The 13,939-nt window shown below is 39.9% G+C and overlaps 1 protein-coding gene and 1 long non-coding RNA gene across 13 annotated transcripts in view; both read right to left on the reverse strand.

Moving 5' to 3' along the window:
• The window catches only part of fmnl2a (formin-like 2a), a 65,546-nt gene extending 56,711 nt beyond the window's left edge, over positions 1-8,835 (reverse strand). For 5 of the 12 annotated variants that reach the window (XM_030428344.1, XM_030428339.1, XM_030428348.1 and 2 more), the window contains exon 1: positions 8,045-8,834. In XM_030428344.1, the coding sequence (XP_030284204.1) occupies positions 8,045-8,158 (114 nt within the window). In that variant the 5' untranslated portion in view covers positions 8,159-8,834. Of the gene's footprint in view, positions 1-8,044 lie in introns of all 12 variants that reach the window. The other 7 variants (XM_030428342.1, XM_030428350.1, XM_030428349.1 and 4 more) reach the window with 2 other exon arrangements.
• Positions 8,836-11,120: 2,285 nt separating this feature from the next.
• On the reverse strand, positions 11,121-12,928 carry LOC115587757 (uncharacterized). Its single transcript, XR_003985159.1, has 3 exons — positions 12,883-12,928; positions 12,647-12,701; positions 11,121-11,288 (listed from the first exon to the last, which is right to left on the reverse strand). It is a non-coding gene; the product is annotated as an uncharacterized LOC115587757 (long non-coding RNA).
• Between the last annotated feature and the right edge of the window lie 1,011 nt (positions 12,929-13,939).

Raw genomic sequence — 13,939 nt, forward strand, 5'->3', positions numbered from 1 at the left:
GTAGGATATGCTCATTCAACCCACTGTTTAAATAAAAATATTGATTAGAGCAGCCTATTTTTATCACCATTTAGTTTGGATGAAATATAGCTGAAAACTTTTTGGAAGGGTTTCATGCTGAAAGCACAGCCAGCTCGGACCTGTCAATGTGACAAATTAGACCTTAGCTGAACATGAAGGCTGCTCATGTGATTAATCTGGGGAGTAGATTTCAGATGCGGGGCCTCACAGCACAAATAACAGCAGCTCGGGGTGCCTCAGCAGCCTTTAAACAAAGCAGCTTAGATGTAATCTGGGCAGACTATTGAGAAGAGCAGCCACAACGACTAAAGCTAAGCCTATAGTCCCCCATATGGCATTTAAATGAGCAATGACTGTAAACTTTTTGCCTCCCTGACAGCAGTCATGATATTCAGCAAACACTGCAGCCCTGAGATTGAAGTGGATGGTGTCCTGGATGTGGGTACAGTCTAATTTGATGTGGTGAGCTGACGCAGAGGAGCATACATGAGGCCTGAGCTGAATTCCTCTAACACCGAGTCATTTTCCTGTGGTTCAACATGAAGCATATAGACTGGCTCATGCTCTACATGTGACTCACAGGGATTGATTGCAGTCATTTCACATGCTTTCAGCCTGTATGCACTTATAGACCTGTGAGACAAAATTGCCACTTTGAAGCTTTGCTTATACCCTCTCTAATGGTTGGCTTAATGACAACGTTTGATTGATTAGGCAATGAGTGCAGAGCAAATTGATCTGCCGGGATGTTGATATGATCAGCCATAAAGTATATTCACTGGGAGCAGGGTAAACATCAAGAGGCCGGCACTGATGCTGGCTGAACATCATGTGCAACCCATCTTCTTCTTGTCGATGTCAGTACTATGGCAACCACAAGAGAGGTGAAGTCTTGCAAACACGCTTCCCAGAGTAACTACAGAGATATTTTCCCTGGGAAAACCTAAGCTCTCACAACACTGCATTACAGTAATATTCACAAGACATACCAAGCAAAGAGCAGGACAAACACACAGCAAACCACTTACTGGAAAACTCATAAACAGTGAATAAATTCTAGTTTGTACCAGCATGAAAATCGACCGTCCCTTTGGGACTCTAAACCATGAATATTTGGATTTAAACTACACCTCACTTCATGGCCAAGGTCACATGTGAATTAGCCTCTGTTATCATGGCGGAGGCCGTGCATTACAATTAGCCTAAGTCTATTTCGAAGATCCGCCTCTGGCTCCCGGGATTCACGAGACACAGACTTCAATGGGAGTGTTTCATTTGGTAGAAAACGCAGACGCAGCCAGCAGTGAACCCACAACCTTTTTACAGATCACTGTATAAAGTCAAACTGAGTCAAATATCAGACTGGAAATACTGACATACACATGTAGGCAAAAGCTGGTAGGCTATTACCACAGACCTTAACCATGTGAGTTGTGTTAAAGTGGTTGCATTATAACTTTAAACTTAAAAAAGATAAACAATGAAACATGAATGTAGCCGAAATGAGTTATTTCCTGCTGATAACTTCTCTCTTCAGACAGTAAGCAGAGTGCAGTTAGTATAATGTGTATTCTGTGCTTAGAAGAAATCACTAAGCTCAGACAGGACTCCAGGGTGTGACGGACAGACCTTCAAACACAATTACTTGTTGCATGTGGCTTAAATGAAGAAAAACGTATTTGCAACTCTATTCCTGTTCACCATCATTTTCATAATGTGTTGAGAAACTAAATGACAAGTCTTACTGGGTGCACCCTTATGTGCTGGTGCATCTAAATGAAAAAAGGTTAGATGCACCCATGCAACCAGTGAGCCTGTAGACATCACAAATTGTGAAGCTGATTTTTCAGAACAATCTCAACTCAAGGTCCTCTTACTCACATCGTTATAAAACTTCATCTGCTGATAAAAGACACATGTTCCTGGAGCTTTTTACGTTCAGTGGATACTTCTTTGTCAACCACATTCTTCATGTTTAGTGGGGAAAAAAGCTGAAAGGCTGGTGGAAAATGTTTTTTTTTATACTCTACAAAACTTAATGGGAGTGAATGGATTCTTTCATAGGGAAACAAACAGGCCTGATATCTCCAATTACTACGATGAGGACAGACAACCAGTAATTACGTAGGGAATTACACATCAATACTGACTACTGACAGAAATGTGCCTGTAGCACCAAGTAGCCTTGTTTATCTATTCCTTTTTAGGGTATTTTCTGATTTAAGTGAAGAAATCCAATAATGGAATGAGGCCAATATCAGATGCCGGTCTAAGAATCTAATCATTTGTACAGCCGATGATCTTCACACAACTCTTCCCGTAGGAATTAGCCTCATTTTATATTCGTGGTTACACATATATGTGGTCTAGTCAGAAGATGGAAGTCATGCATTGATGTATGAAAGGAGGCTTTTCACAATACGCACCAGCGCCAACCCAAACTCAAATGCTATACATCATTGATAAGAAATTCATGGGTTTGGCGAGGTAAGCTCTTCAATGTGTCAATGTCTCACACAGCACAAGCCTTTACTTCCATCCAGGACTTGCCTGATGATAAAACGTATAAGGAGTGGCAGGTAAACAATCCTGCTGCTGTTCTGTCACGCCCAGATTGAGTGAGCACATGTTGAAGGCAGTCTTCGGTGTTGCATCACTGAAAGGCTACAATGTGTGATTTCGGCCGTTAAGGCTCTCTCAATCTGAACAAGGAATATGAAAGATGCAGTTGGATGACATTATGAAATAGCATGGAAGTTGTCTTCATTTTCAAGTTAAGGGTGGCAATTAAAATAGCCGTTATCACAGGGAAAGTTTTGTATGTAGGGAGTTGCGATCATTGTACAGCCTCCTGACTGATCAGCAAAAAAGGGACATTGGGCCATCATTCAGGTAATGTAAAAATAACAGACCACACTTCTACAGAACTTAAGACTTTCTGATGAGTGTACGGCAGTGACAGGAATCAACAGCTAACAAAACTCCAGCACCGTCAGAGAACAGATTATATGCTTTATTGTCGACAATAAACAAAGAGTTTCAGGACTAGGGATGGGCATTTGATTCAATTGTCTTAATCGATCGTTAATTCTCCCGACGATCGATTAAGACAATTTAATTTCGATTAATCATTAATTAATTAATCATTAATATCTTTATATTAAAATTCACTATTTATAGGCTATATTCAAAAGCCGCTAGCTGCTGATATTACCCGATATAGATACAGTGCAAATCCGTCATTTATGGCCAACTGGAGTGTGTGTGCAAAGCAGGCAACGGAAATCCAGTTCACTCTGGTGGGACTGTTGGCAGCAACGGTATTGGCTGTGTTGTCATGAATGCATGCAATAACGCGGTCTTCAAGTCCCCATTGCTCTACAGCTTCATTTATTTTCTCAGCGAGGTGGTCAGCCGTATGCCGGCCTGGTAGGCTTTCTGTGAGCAGGACCGTTGAGTTCATTTGCCAGTCATCGCTGATGTAGTGGCAGGTGATGGTGATGTAGCTCTCAGCTGTTAAAGCGGTCCAGCAGTCTGTGGTAAGAGCAACTTTTTCAGCTGTGCTCAATTCTTTTAACAGCTCTTGCTTGCGTTCTTTGTAGTGAGTTTCTATCAGTCTGGTGATGGTACGTCGTGACGGAATGTGATATGCTGGTTCCAATAAGTTTATCAGTTTTCAAAAACCTTCGCCCTCGACAATACTTAAGGGCAGCATATCCATCTCAATGAACTTGTAGATCCCTTGGGTAATTTTCTCTGCTCGTTGTGCATCGCAGCTCCTCCGTGTCCATGCTAACACCAAGTTTATGCTAGGTTGAGACTGAGAGCAGGATGCACCGCCACTAACCAGGGTCGGATGCACGTTGTTCAAGTGGTACATCATTTGAGTCATGGACGAGTTGTCCTTATACACAGCTTCGCAGTGAACTAAGTCATTTTTTTAAATCAAAATGGTCCCACACCACACTTCGCCGTGAACTCTTCATGATTAACCTTACTTTTGAAATACACGGTAACTCGCAGGTAACTGAGTAGGCCTGTGGCTTTTTTTTTTAAACATTGCCCTGTGGGGTAAAATGTTGGATTGCTGCCACATAGTGACATTCATTGCATTCCTCAAGACTCACACTATGCAATAGAACCTGCATTAGTTTTATCGATAAAAAATTAACGTCATCGACTAAATTCTTAATGATCAATTAATCAATCGTCGATTAATCATGCCCATCCCTATTCAGGACTAAGTCGAATCAGTGTCCAAATATTTCGATGTAAAACAACTAGGGCTGCAGCTATCGAACATTTTTAGAATCGAGTATTATACCGATTATCCCATCAATTAATCGAGAAATCTAATAAAAAATAATTTGCATTATTAAACAACAATACCAAGTAATGCATAATGAAAATGACAGGCCTGTTAAATAGACCAAGCAATTGGCTTTTATTCCTGATAAAAAAATACAGGTATTTATTACAAGTATTCCTAACACCGGGAGCAAGGTTGTGTGTTTGTTCATGTGTGCACGTGTGCGTGAGGGACAGTGAGGGAGTGTGTGTGTGGGGAAAGGAGTTATTTGGTGTAGGCTATTACTCTCTTGCAATTAAACAAAAATTCGTTTCCACATCTTAACATGATATCTGGTCATACTGACATCAGGCTACAGCCTCTACAAACACCATATGTTCTTAGTAGCGATGGTAGGCTACGTTAAATTAGCTAACATCAATGTTTACGTTAGCTTGTGTCGGCGACGCTTGGTAAGCTGGTGTTAATAGCTGGATGCTTTTGGTTCAGATATTGAAACATTATTTACGTGCATGTTGTGGTACGCCAGTTCTGCTTTGCAGTAGAGATGTTGCACTTTGTTATCTTCTTTTTAAAGTGTGAAATGAAACTTTGGACATTCTCTGTCTTTGACGGACGGTTTCTTGGTTCTCCGCCATCGCGCCCACTCAATTCTGAACATAGTGGTGTGTGTCCGCAAAAACAGTCTGTGTGGAAAATTGATCCCTGAGCTAAGCAGGCCACATAGCGCGGGTGATAGGAATTAAACAAAGCCTCGAGGCAGAGATTTTGCTTCGACTATTTTTTGGAATCGAATTATTCGAGTTACTCGAGTAATCGTTTCAGCTCTAAAAACAACATGTCAAAAGCTAATGTTAGACAATAGCTAACATTAGCAGTGTGTGCGTTGATATCAGGGAACTGAGTTACAGTTTTCCTTTTATATAATGTAGCATCAAGTGGTAGTGGCTGATCGCTAACGTTAATTGTTGTCTTTCATTAGCTTAAGGCCTTCAAATATGTTGTTTGACCATGAAATATGGCTCAAATTTTCATTCGCTACATCTATACGACTTGCAGTACCACATTCGAGCTTTCCACCTTGATCGTGATAAAAGAAAATTGCCGCCATGTGAATATAGTCTTTTGCTGATGAAAATCTATCCGACATGGCTCAGGCAGTAAATGTTTCCCCCCAAAGTTATTGCAACAGGTGACCAGATAAAATGCAAACTTCAAATTAAAGCTTTTCTTTTTCCAAACTTTTGACACAGTGTAAAGAAAAAAACTCATTAAAATATATAACAAAGATGTTGTCCTTTTTACAACCTTTTTATGTGGAAATGTTTTAACAAGAATTTCCTCAACAAAAAAGGGAAACCAGCCAAACCAGATCAATCAAAACATTTGTAGGTGTTGATGTGACAAATTAAGGCTCAGCATTGGCAAACAATATGAGAACTCACTAACCATCAGGTGAAACAGTGTTTGATCAGCAGCCAAGAATACTTCAACTGTGATCCATTGGCACTGATAACCGCTTAGCTATATGTTGATATAAAGATATAAAGAAGAGGCTTGACGAGGCATCTTCCAAATGATCATCTCCCATTCAAGCTCAAGTGAGGTCATCACAGTCGCACCACTTGTGCCACTCACGGTGGCGCTCAGTGGAGCCAACTGCCATCAGGCACGGCTGAGACACATTAGGGTTTAAATGGTGGTAAATAACACTAAACTCTGTGATTACAGCTCTAAATTCTTCTAATGCTGGAGGGCTTCCATCCCGCCAAAGAGCTGAGGCATCACGCTGGCAGCAGGGAGGAGGAAGGGAGGGAGCGGGGGTGTTCCTGAAATGCTACGAGGATTTCTGACAGCCAGCCCCACCAATTTCCTCTAGTTTTGGTTTTTTTTATCTTTCTGGAAAGCGTAATAAGGAATAGTTTTGTGGATCCTAATCATTAGCTCACCCCTGACATATACTCCTCAGAGAGTTTATGGACCCAGATGGGAGACGGGGATACCTTCGCAGGAAGTAGGTGACTGAAGAGGACGACTCAAATCCCTCTGTGATGTGACGGCAAACACTTCCTACCCTCCCAAGTCTTCTGAATGGGATTCATCAGTGTCTGACAAGAAGCAATCACACCCAAACTACACAACAGTGATTTGAATTCCAACTCAACTTGATCCACTTTCTGTCATGGGCTTACAGGCTAAAAAGATCTGTGCCACCAGCAACATTAACAAAAACAAAGCTCTGCAACAGCAAAAAAAAAAAAAAAAGGAGGCACAGAAGGAAAATTAGACCCTTTTCTGTCATCTTAAATACAAGTTTGCAACACAAGAACCTGCTCGTAGAAGTCAAATTCCTTTGAGCAGCTAATGTTTATAAGAGCAGTTGGCCAGGCGACAATCACGTTTGACCCACATTTTGCCAGCTCTCAGATTTCACCACCACTCCACTGTTCTTCCATTTAGGCCTTTTTATTCAGTGACTCTGGGAGAGCTGTGTGCTGGAAACTCTCCTGATTAGCAAAAAGTGGAGTGAGTAACGCTTTAGCACCAAATCTCTGTTTTTTACAACTAAATCCACACAAACAAAGCTACTAACATCAACATAAACACCTTTACTCTTAAATCTGGTCTTCATTACATGTCTGTCTTACATCGTAACCTCTTTAAAAATGGGCACTGTGTTGATCTTTGGGAGAAAGAAAATCTTCAGTGGTTGATTTTCATGACTAAACAAACAAAATGACAGACTTAACGGACCTTAAAGGTGCACTATGTAGTTTTGGAGTTTTTAACTTACAATATTAATGAGGTACTAAACTCAGGAATCAATTTCCATAATTGAATAAACAAGCTGTTCTCAGAGGAAAATAAGGTCCCCTGAACACTGTTTGTAGCTAGAACGGTGGCAGGGTCCGCCACATATAAACAAAGTGAAACAGCATGAAATTATGTTTGTTTATTTAGTGTGTTTAGTCAATAAAGATCTTTCTCCACAAAAAATACACTGTGCACCATTGGTATTGTAAATATCACATTTCCGAGTTTGAATTAATTTTCCCAAATTACATCAAGTGCTCCTTTAAGTGCTTGAGGGATCTTTCAGCAGCACCAGGAATGTTCAGCCGTCCGCTCCCAGGTAACATAATTGTTGACAGACGCTGTTGACACTTTATGATGTGACAGATGTTTCAAAGGACCCTGGCATGCTGGGCACTTACAGCTCCAGTAGTGAGCCAGCCAGCGTCTGGACTCATAAAGTTGAAGAAGAAGAAGAAGAAAAAAAAAAGCCATAAAAGCAATAATTTGCTGTGTGTTATGACTGCAGGTGTTTCATGTGACCACACTTGGAAAATTCACAGAAGCAGGTACCGGAGGTGGCTGGGAAGCATTTATTATCTTGTAGTGTGGAGTCAAAGGAGCCGAAATGTGGATGTTTGATAGGAGGTTTCAGATTTAAGTGGCTGGATAAACTGCAACTTAAAAAAAGAAGGGGGGGGGGTTGAAAAGGAATGCAACAGATGCAAAGCTCTGTGCACATTTTTGGTCGGAATACCCCTTTTTTCCCCCTGAACAACAAAGAGCAGGCGTGCTGGACAAACAGAGGTCCAACCTACACACACACACACACACACACACACAGCTGTCCATGTCCCAGGACACTGAAGCATGGAGGGGAACAAAGAGACAAACATTTAAAATTAGTTTCTTTTTTCTTACCAGCACGGTTGCAAATCTTTCCTCCAGTTCACCTGGGTCAGGCATGGGCAGTTTCAGAGGCATGTTGTGTCCTCTGAAATCAGTGTGCTGGTCCATGCTCCCTGCGTTCCCCATGTTTCCTCGTTGACCAACAACTTTTCACCCCCACCTTTCCTCACTCCTCTCCTCCGTCACTCTCCTCTCTTTTCCCACTTAAAAAAAAAATCTCCGTACGGCGATAAAAACAACAAAAACAAATATCCCCTTTGGTTTTTTATCTTTTCTCGCTCACTTGCGCCTGAACAGCTTCGCTCCTGGTCACTTCTTCTTCTTCTTCTTCTTCTTCAACATAAAGCCCGTGTGAGGGAGGCAGCATTATGCGACGGGTCCCAACAGCAGCAGCAGGAGCGGGAGGAGGTGGAGGAGAAGCAGTAGAGGAGCCCCTGGGTGTTATGAGGCATTTTCACGGCGGACCTGGAAACTTGACTCAATTCCCCCCTTCTTCTTCTTCTTCTTCTTCGCTGTTATCCGTATCTTGCACAATTTCGGCTCCACTCCCAGTCGGTAGTAATGACGACGGGCATGATTCACACGCTTGTTGCAGTCTCCCCCCTCCGTCCGCCTGTGAGTTGTAGTGAGCGGAGCTGCCTCCTCTAATCCCTCTGCTGCTGACCGGCTCGTTTGAGGAGGGGAGGGGGCTCCACACACACACACACTCAGGGCACACACACCGCGGCTGCACACACTCCCATACCCTCCCTACAATGAGCTCTTTCAGGAGTAAGCCTCCCACCTCTTCTTCTTCTTCTTCTTCTTCTTCTTCTTCTTCTACTTGGGGCGTAGCTCCCAAAAAACTGTAGCCAAGGAGATGATATATTTTCTGTGCTGCATTTGGGTCCGACAAAACTTTGGTCAACTGAGATGAATACATGTGCTGTGACGTCATTCGCCTATTTTTTTTTTTCTATGATAATGTGTTGGCAATTGCATTTAATCTATTAATGTATTGATTGTGGGGGCATTTTCTGGTGCTTTAGTGAAATAACAGCAGTGGAAGAAGAACTTAAAATAGAAATGCAACAGTCTATAAATACTTATTTACAAGTTGAAGTCCTAAATTCTCTGTGTTTTATCAGCAAAATGTACTTAAAGTGTCTAAACTAAACTTTAATTATAATAATTAGTACTGCTTATCTAAAAAAAACAACAGCATTAAAATGTAGAAATTTTTATCAGATCTCCATTGACAGATTTTAAACGAAAATAAACAAACTCTCTTCATTTTCATGACTGAATAAACTGAATGAACAAAATAATAATAACTTGATTTTCTTGTCATATGATAATGCTCTGGGTTTCCCAACTCGTCAAAAACGGACACTTTGGGTGGGATTGTTAGACCTGTCGGCTGCCATCTCAAAGCACCAGTTTTTTGTTTTTTTTTTAAATTACAAATAGCAACTTTAACACCATGGTTATTAAAAAGGGGGTGTAACGGTGGGGTTATTATGAGGTAACAAGGGACCACTCCCTAACTACTTAATATGATGAATCACTTTACTGTAGGGGGCACAGAAAGGGTAACTAGTGATTAAGTAATTAGGAATTAATGAGTCGCTACTAGTTTGTGCTGGTCAGTGACTCACAGTTGATCAGGATCTGATGAGGAACAGCTCATGAAGAAATAAGCTGTTATTTCAAAACACACATACTAAAGAACTAATAATTGCCTACTGAATCATTTAGACAGTATCTCAGATAACACTTCATAATAACACCATTAATAGATAGTAAATTAATAGTTATTTCACTGTTAACAAACAATTAAATGCTTATATATACACTATTTATGAAGGAATTGTGTATTGTGAAGTTGCAACTAATGTTTATTATACTTTGAAAATAGTTTTCTATAAACATTAACGGGATGGCCATTATAAAATCGCAATTGATGTTTATAAACTTTTACAATTTATTATTTTATCATTGTATAGCCATGATCTTTTGCTCTTTATAAAGAATTCAAATGTTTAATCAACTGTAGATTTGCCATTTATTCATGCTGGTTATTAAAAAATGTTCTCCTAACTCCCAGTCTGTTCCCATGTAACTCAAAATCATCTCCTAGTTAATAAATATTAATATTTATTGATAAACAGTGCTAAGCTTTTACTTAGTGGTCTTTCATTACCTTATGATAACCTACCCTTTCACATAAGTGAAGTTTATACTCTAGTAACTCATCATTACACTCAATACAGTCCTCAAATCTGAATAATTCAGGACCTACTCATTGAAGATTCATAAATTATCATTAGATTGTTCCTCACTAGTTCCTTTTAACTACTCACCTTTCTGTGTATCACATTGTGAAATGTTGTGAAATAACTGGTTGCAGTGAATTGAATTGAATAACTGTAAATCTTAAATGTACTTGTTGTTGCATCGATAATCTCAGTTTATAGAATATACTTCTTCTTAGACGGCTCCATTAGATGCTTTCAGCGGCTCTTTAGGAAACTGAGAAATCTAATTTGTTTCATTTCTTCTTCTAGGATTAGATTCTACACCCGGAGCCACTGTGTGATTTGTTTAACTTTTGTCTGCCACTCTTGTCTGTAACATCTCTTTCCAGTTAATAGCCTTGGGACGAAACCTTTATCAAACACAGACAAGTCTTTTGTCCAGATTATATCTGAGGATTTTTAATAAAAAAAACAAAAAAAACATCCATGGGTTAGAAGAGAGAAAAATTACAGGTGTAAATCCTAAAAAGAATGAAATCTGAATTCCATTTAACTGCTTCAGTTTCGGGGTCCTGGTATTGTGCATGCTAGCTCACTGTCACACTACTTGGGACAGTTGAGTAGAATGAAGCCATTGTTACTGTTATTACTAATAACTAAGACATGTAAAAATGTCTGATGTAGAACACTTTTGATGACTCAAAGAGATCCAAACTCCCTGCACAATCAACAGTGCCTCTTCATTTGTTCACTTGTATCATGAAGAAAAAACACAAGAATTATCATTGAACTACAATTTTATGATAACACAGTCACTGAGACAACATCTCAACATGCATTACGGTGAAATCTGATCCGCTGACAGGGCGGAGACCACATTACGCACACAATGGGTGACATCAGCATGCAGTGCTCTGGAGACAATCCAGAAGTTCTCCTGATGCACAGTGGTCTCATTGAGGCTGCTGGGGCGGTTCAACAGGGGAGGGTGTCACACCAGAGGTCGCTGGCTGGATGCACTGAGGATGCAAAACACAGCTGACTGACCTCATATGATCATTACGTGTTCAGAGTTAAGTTGATTTGCTCTGAGGACCCCTCCTCCTCCTCCTCCTCCTGTATAGTGCACTGTATGTACTGTAGACTGCATGTTTATCCACTTATTTACTTAGAGGATGCTGCTTATTCAAGCTGGTAACACATCAAGAATGTAACTACAGCTGTGAGGAAATGAGCTTAAAGGCCTATCTTTAGAACACAAATACAAATGCATGTTGGACCAGTGTTGAAAATAAGCAGAGTTACATTTAAGCAACAATGAGGGCAGAGGAAGAAAATCCTAATCATGATGCGGGATTTAAAATCAAACTACTATTCAATTTAATAACCTGGTACATACATCAAATGATTAAATTATATTGGGTAATGTTTATGTTTAGTGTGCATTTTTCAGTCAAAATTCTACAGAAATTTAGTGGATTTAACTTTTTTTCATTCATTATGAAAATGTAAAAATCCAAGTATGATTCATTTAAAGTCAATTAAACTTTAAAGTTCAATCAACTCATTAATGGGACAAGATGTAAAAAAAAAAAGAAAAAAGAAAAAAGTAAAACTACTCAAAATCATCAAAATTATGTAAAGAAATAACAGTTTGACATTATGATGTTTATTTATTGTGTTACACAGAAGTTAGCATGCTAACCAGCTAGCCCCAGCCAGTCCCGGTCTAAAGCTCCTGTGGTGAACATTTTGACACAGTCCCAACAACTAGCTGCACGGCTAACTGAGCTAATTAGCTAATGGCAACTACAGTAAGAGGCAATTAGCAGTTTTCCTGTTAATAGGCTGCACCTAATTTGTTTTGAGTATGAATTAGACAGGTGGCCAATTCTTACATATTGCAAGTTTATTAATAATTTGTAAAGAAATGTGATTGGCATATTAGCAGATTTCCCAGCATGCATTGTTTGAGGGTTAGAATCCTGGAACCTTCTCTGTCATAGTTTGAAGAAAACTCTCTCCAAGGTTACATGTTAAGATAAGTCATGGTTGTTCTCTTTTACAATAATGAAAACATTACTAACGATGTTAAGGGTCAGTACTGAATTCATGTCCATGGTTTGCTTATTTGGAAATCAAACCCGTAAAGGAAGGGGTGCAGAATTTCATTCATCAAGAGATTCTAAGTTCATATGCAATTATGTCTTTTATACACATATTAATACAAGTCTATGTTAGTTATTCATATGAATATAAACTCAAAGAATACACATTTGTTTTTAATGTGAAAATAATTCCTTTCTTGTTTTACATACACGAGTGGCTCAATTATCCACTTATTATCTTGTCACAATAATAAACAAATGGCGCTTACTGTACGCTGACAGCAGAGCCGTGCAGTGCATGGTGTCAGACAGACAATGAATGAGCTGTAAAACAATAATGATAACACAAAGTGTCTCTGCATTAGCTGCAGTGAAAAAACAATCGAGGGTATGTGTTGCCTTAACAAGCGTCCCTGACACAGCTGATGGTGACCCACACAGAAACAAAAAACACAATGTGTCGATGGGACTCTTGTTGCCTGTGTGTGTAACAATGATTCATTACTGTCTTTGGCCCTGTCCCTCTTTCCAGGAGGCCTCTCAGGTTCAGTCAGTCCTTGCAGGTGATTTTGGAAAATGGCACCTTGAAGACAGAACAAAGCAGACTGCCATGAAATGCTTTAACCATGCATTAACATCTCACCAAACACAACATATATCCTTCCAAGAGGCTGTGCATCAGAAGCCAGAGGGGGTATGAGTGGTGGAGGGGGCACCTTGCAGCTGCATCTCTGAGAGGATTGGGGGAATATGCAAGGTTTCAGATATCTCCACCAGGAAATATAAAATGCAAAGGAGGTGCCAAAAATAAAGGCAGCACAATCAGAACAGTGTGTGAGGAGCCTCACAGGGAGTTCATTTGGCCGCACAGTTAAGTAACATCTGTGAAATGAAGTCCTCTTAAATAAGAGAATACTCATGGAGTTATGGCCCTCCCAAGGCTGGAGTGGAGCAACAAACGTGTCTTTGTACTTTAATTTAAGGGCTGGAGATGAGTAGCTCACGTGCGGCGATCGTGAATCATTAGAACAATGACGCCCTCTAATGTATGTTAAGTGTATTGCTTGCTGCATCAGGTTGCTGAAATATAAACAAATTAAATGTTTCTAGTATTAATAGAAAGTTGTGTTTCTGGAGCTTCACTAAAAAACAGCAGCGCAGCATTCTACTAATCAACGGAAGTAGATGCGGACTTTTAAAACATAAAAGGATACACTAAATTGCTCTTAACAACAGTACCTTTTAATCAAGTCTAATCCAATATCCAATGGTTAACCATCATATAAACTCACCAAATCTAGGTTCTGCATTAACTTGTACTCACTCATAGATACCAGCCACCTAAATAGACCTGTTTTTTCCATCATAATCCATGCATTATTCCCTGAGAATAAAAAAAAATAAAAAAAAATAGAAAAATTGGGAAAAAATGCCCTATCCCCCAATGGAGGAAAACAATGTTGGATCAGTCCCTTTATCTGGACTTGCACCAGAGATTAAAGGGGGTCTATTCTGGGTCAAGACCCATCCTCCATCCAAGTATCATGGATATCCATTGAGTA

Source organism: Sparus aurata, chromosome 9 (assembly GCF_900880675.1).
Source record: "Sparus aurata chromosome 9, fSpaAur1.1, whole genome shotgun sequence".
Taxonomy (NCBI): Eukaryota; Metazoa; Chordata; class Actinopteri; order Spariformes; family Sparidae; genus Sparus; species Sparus aurata.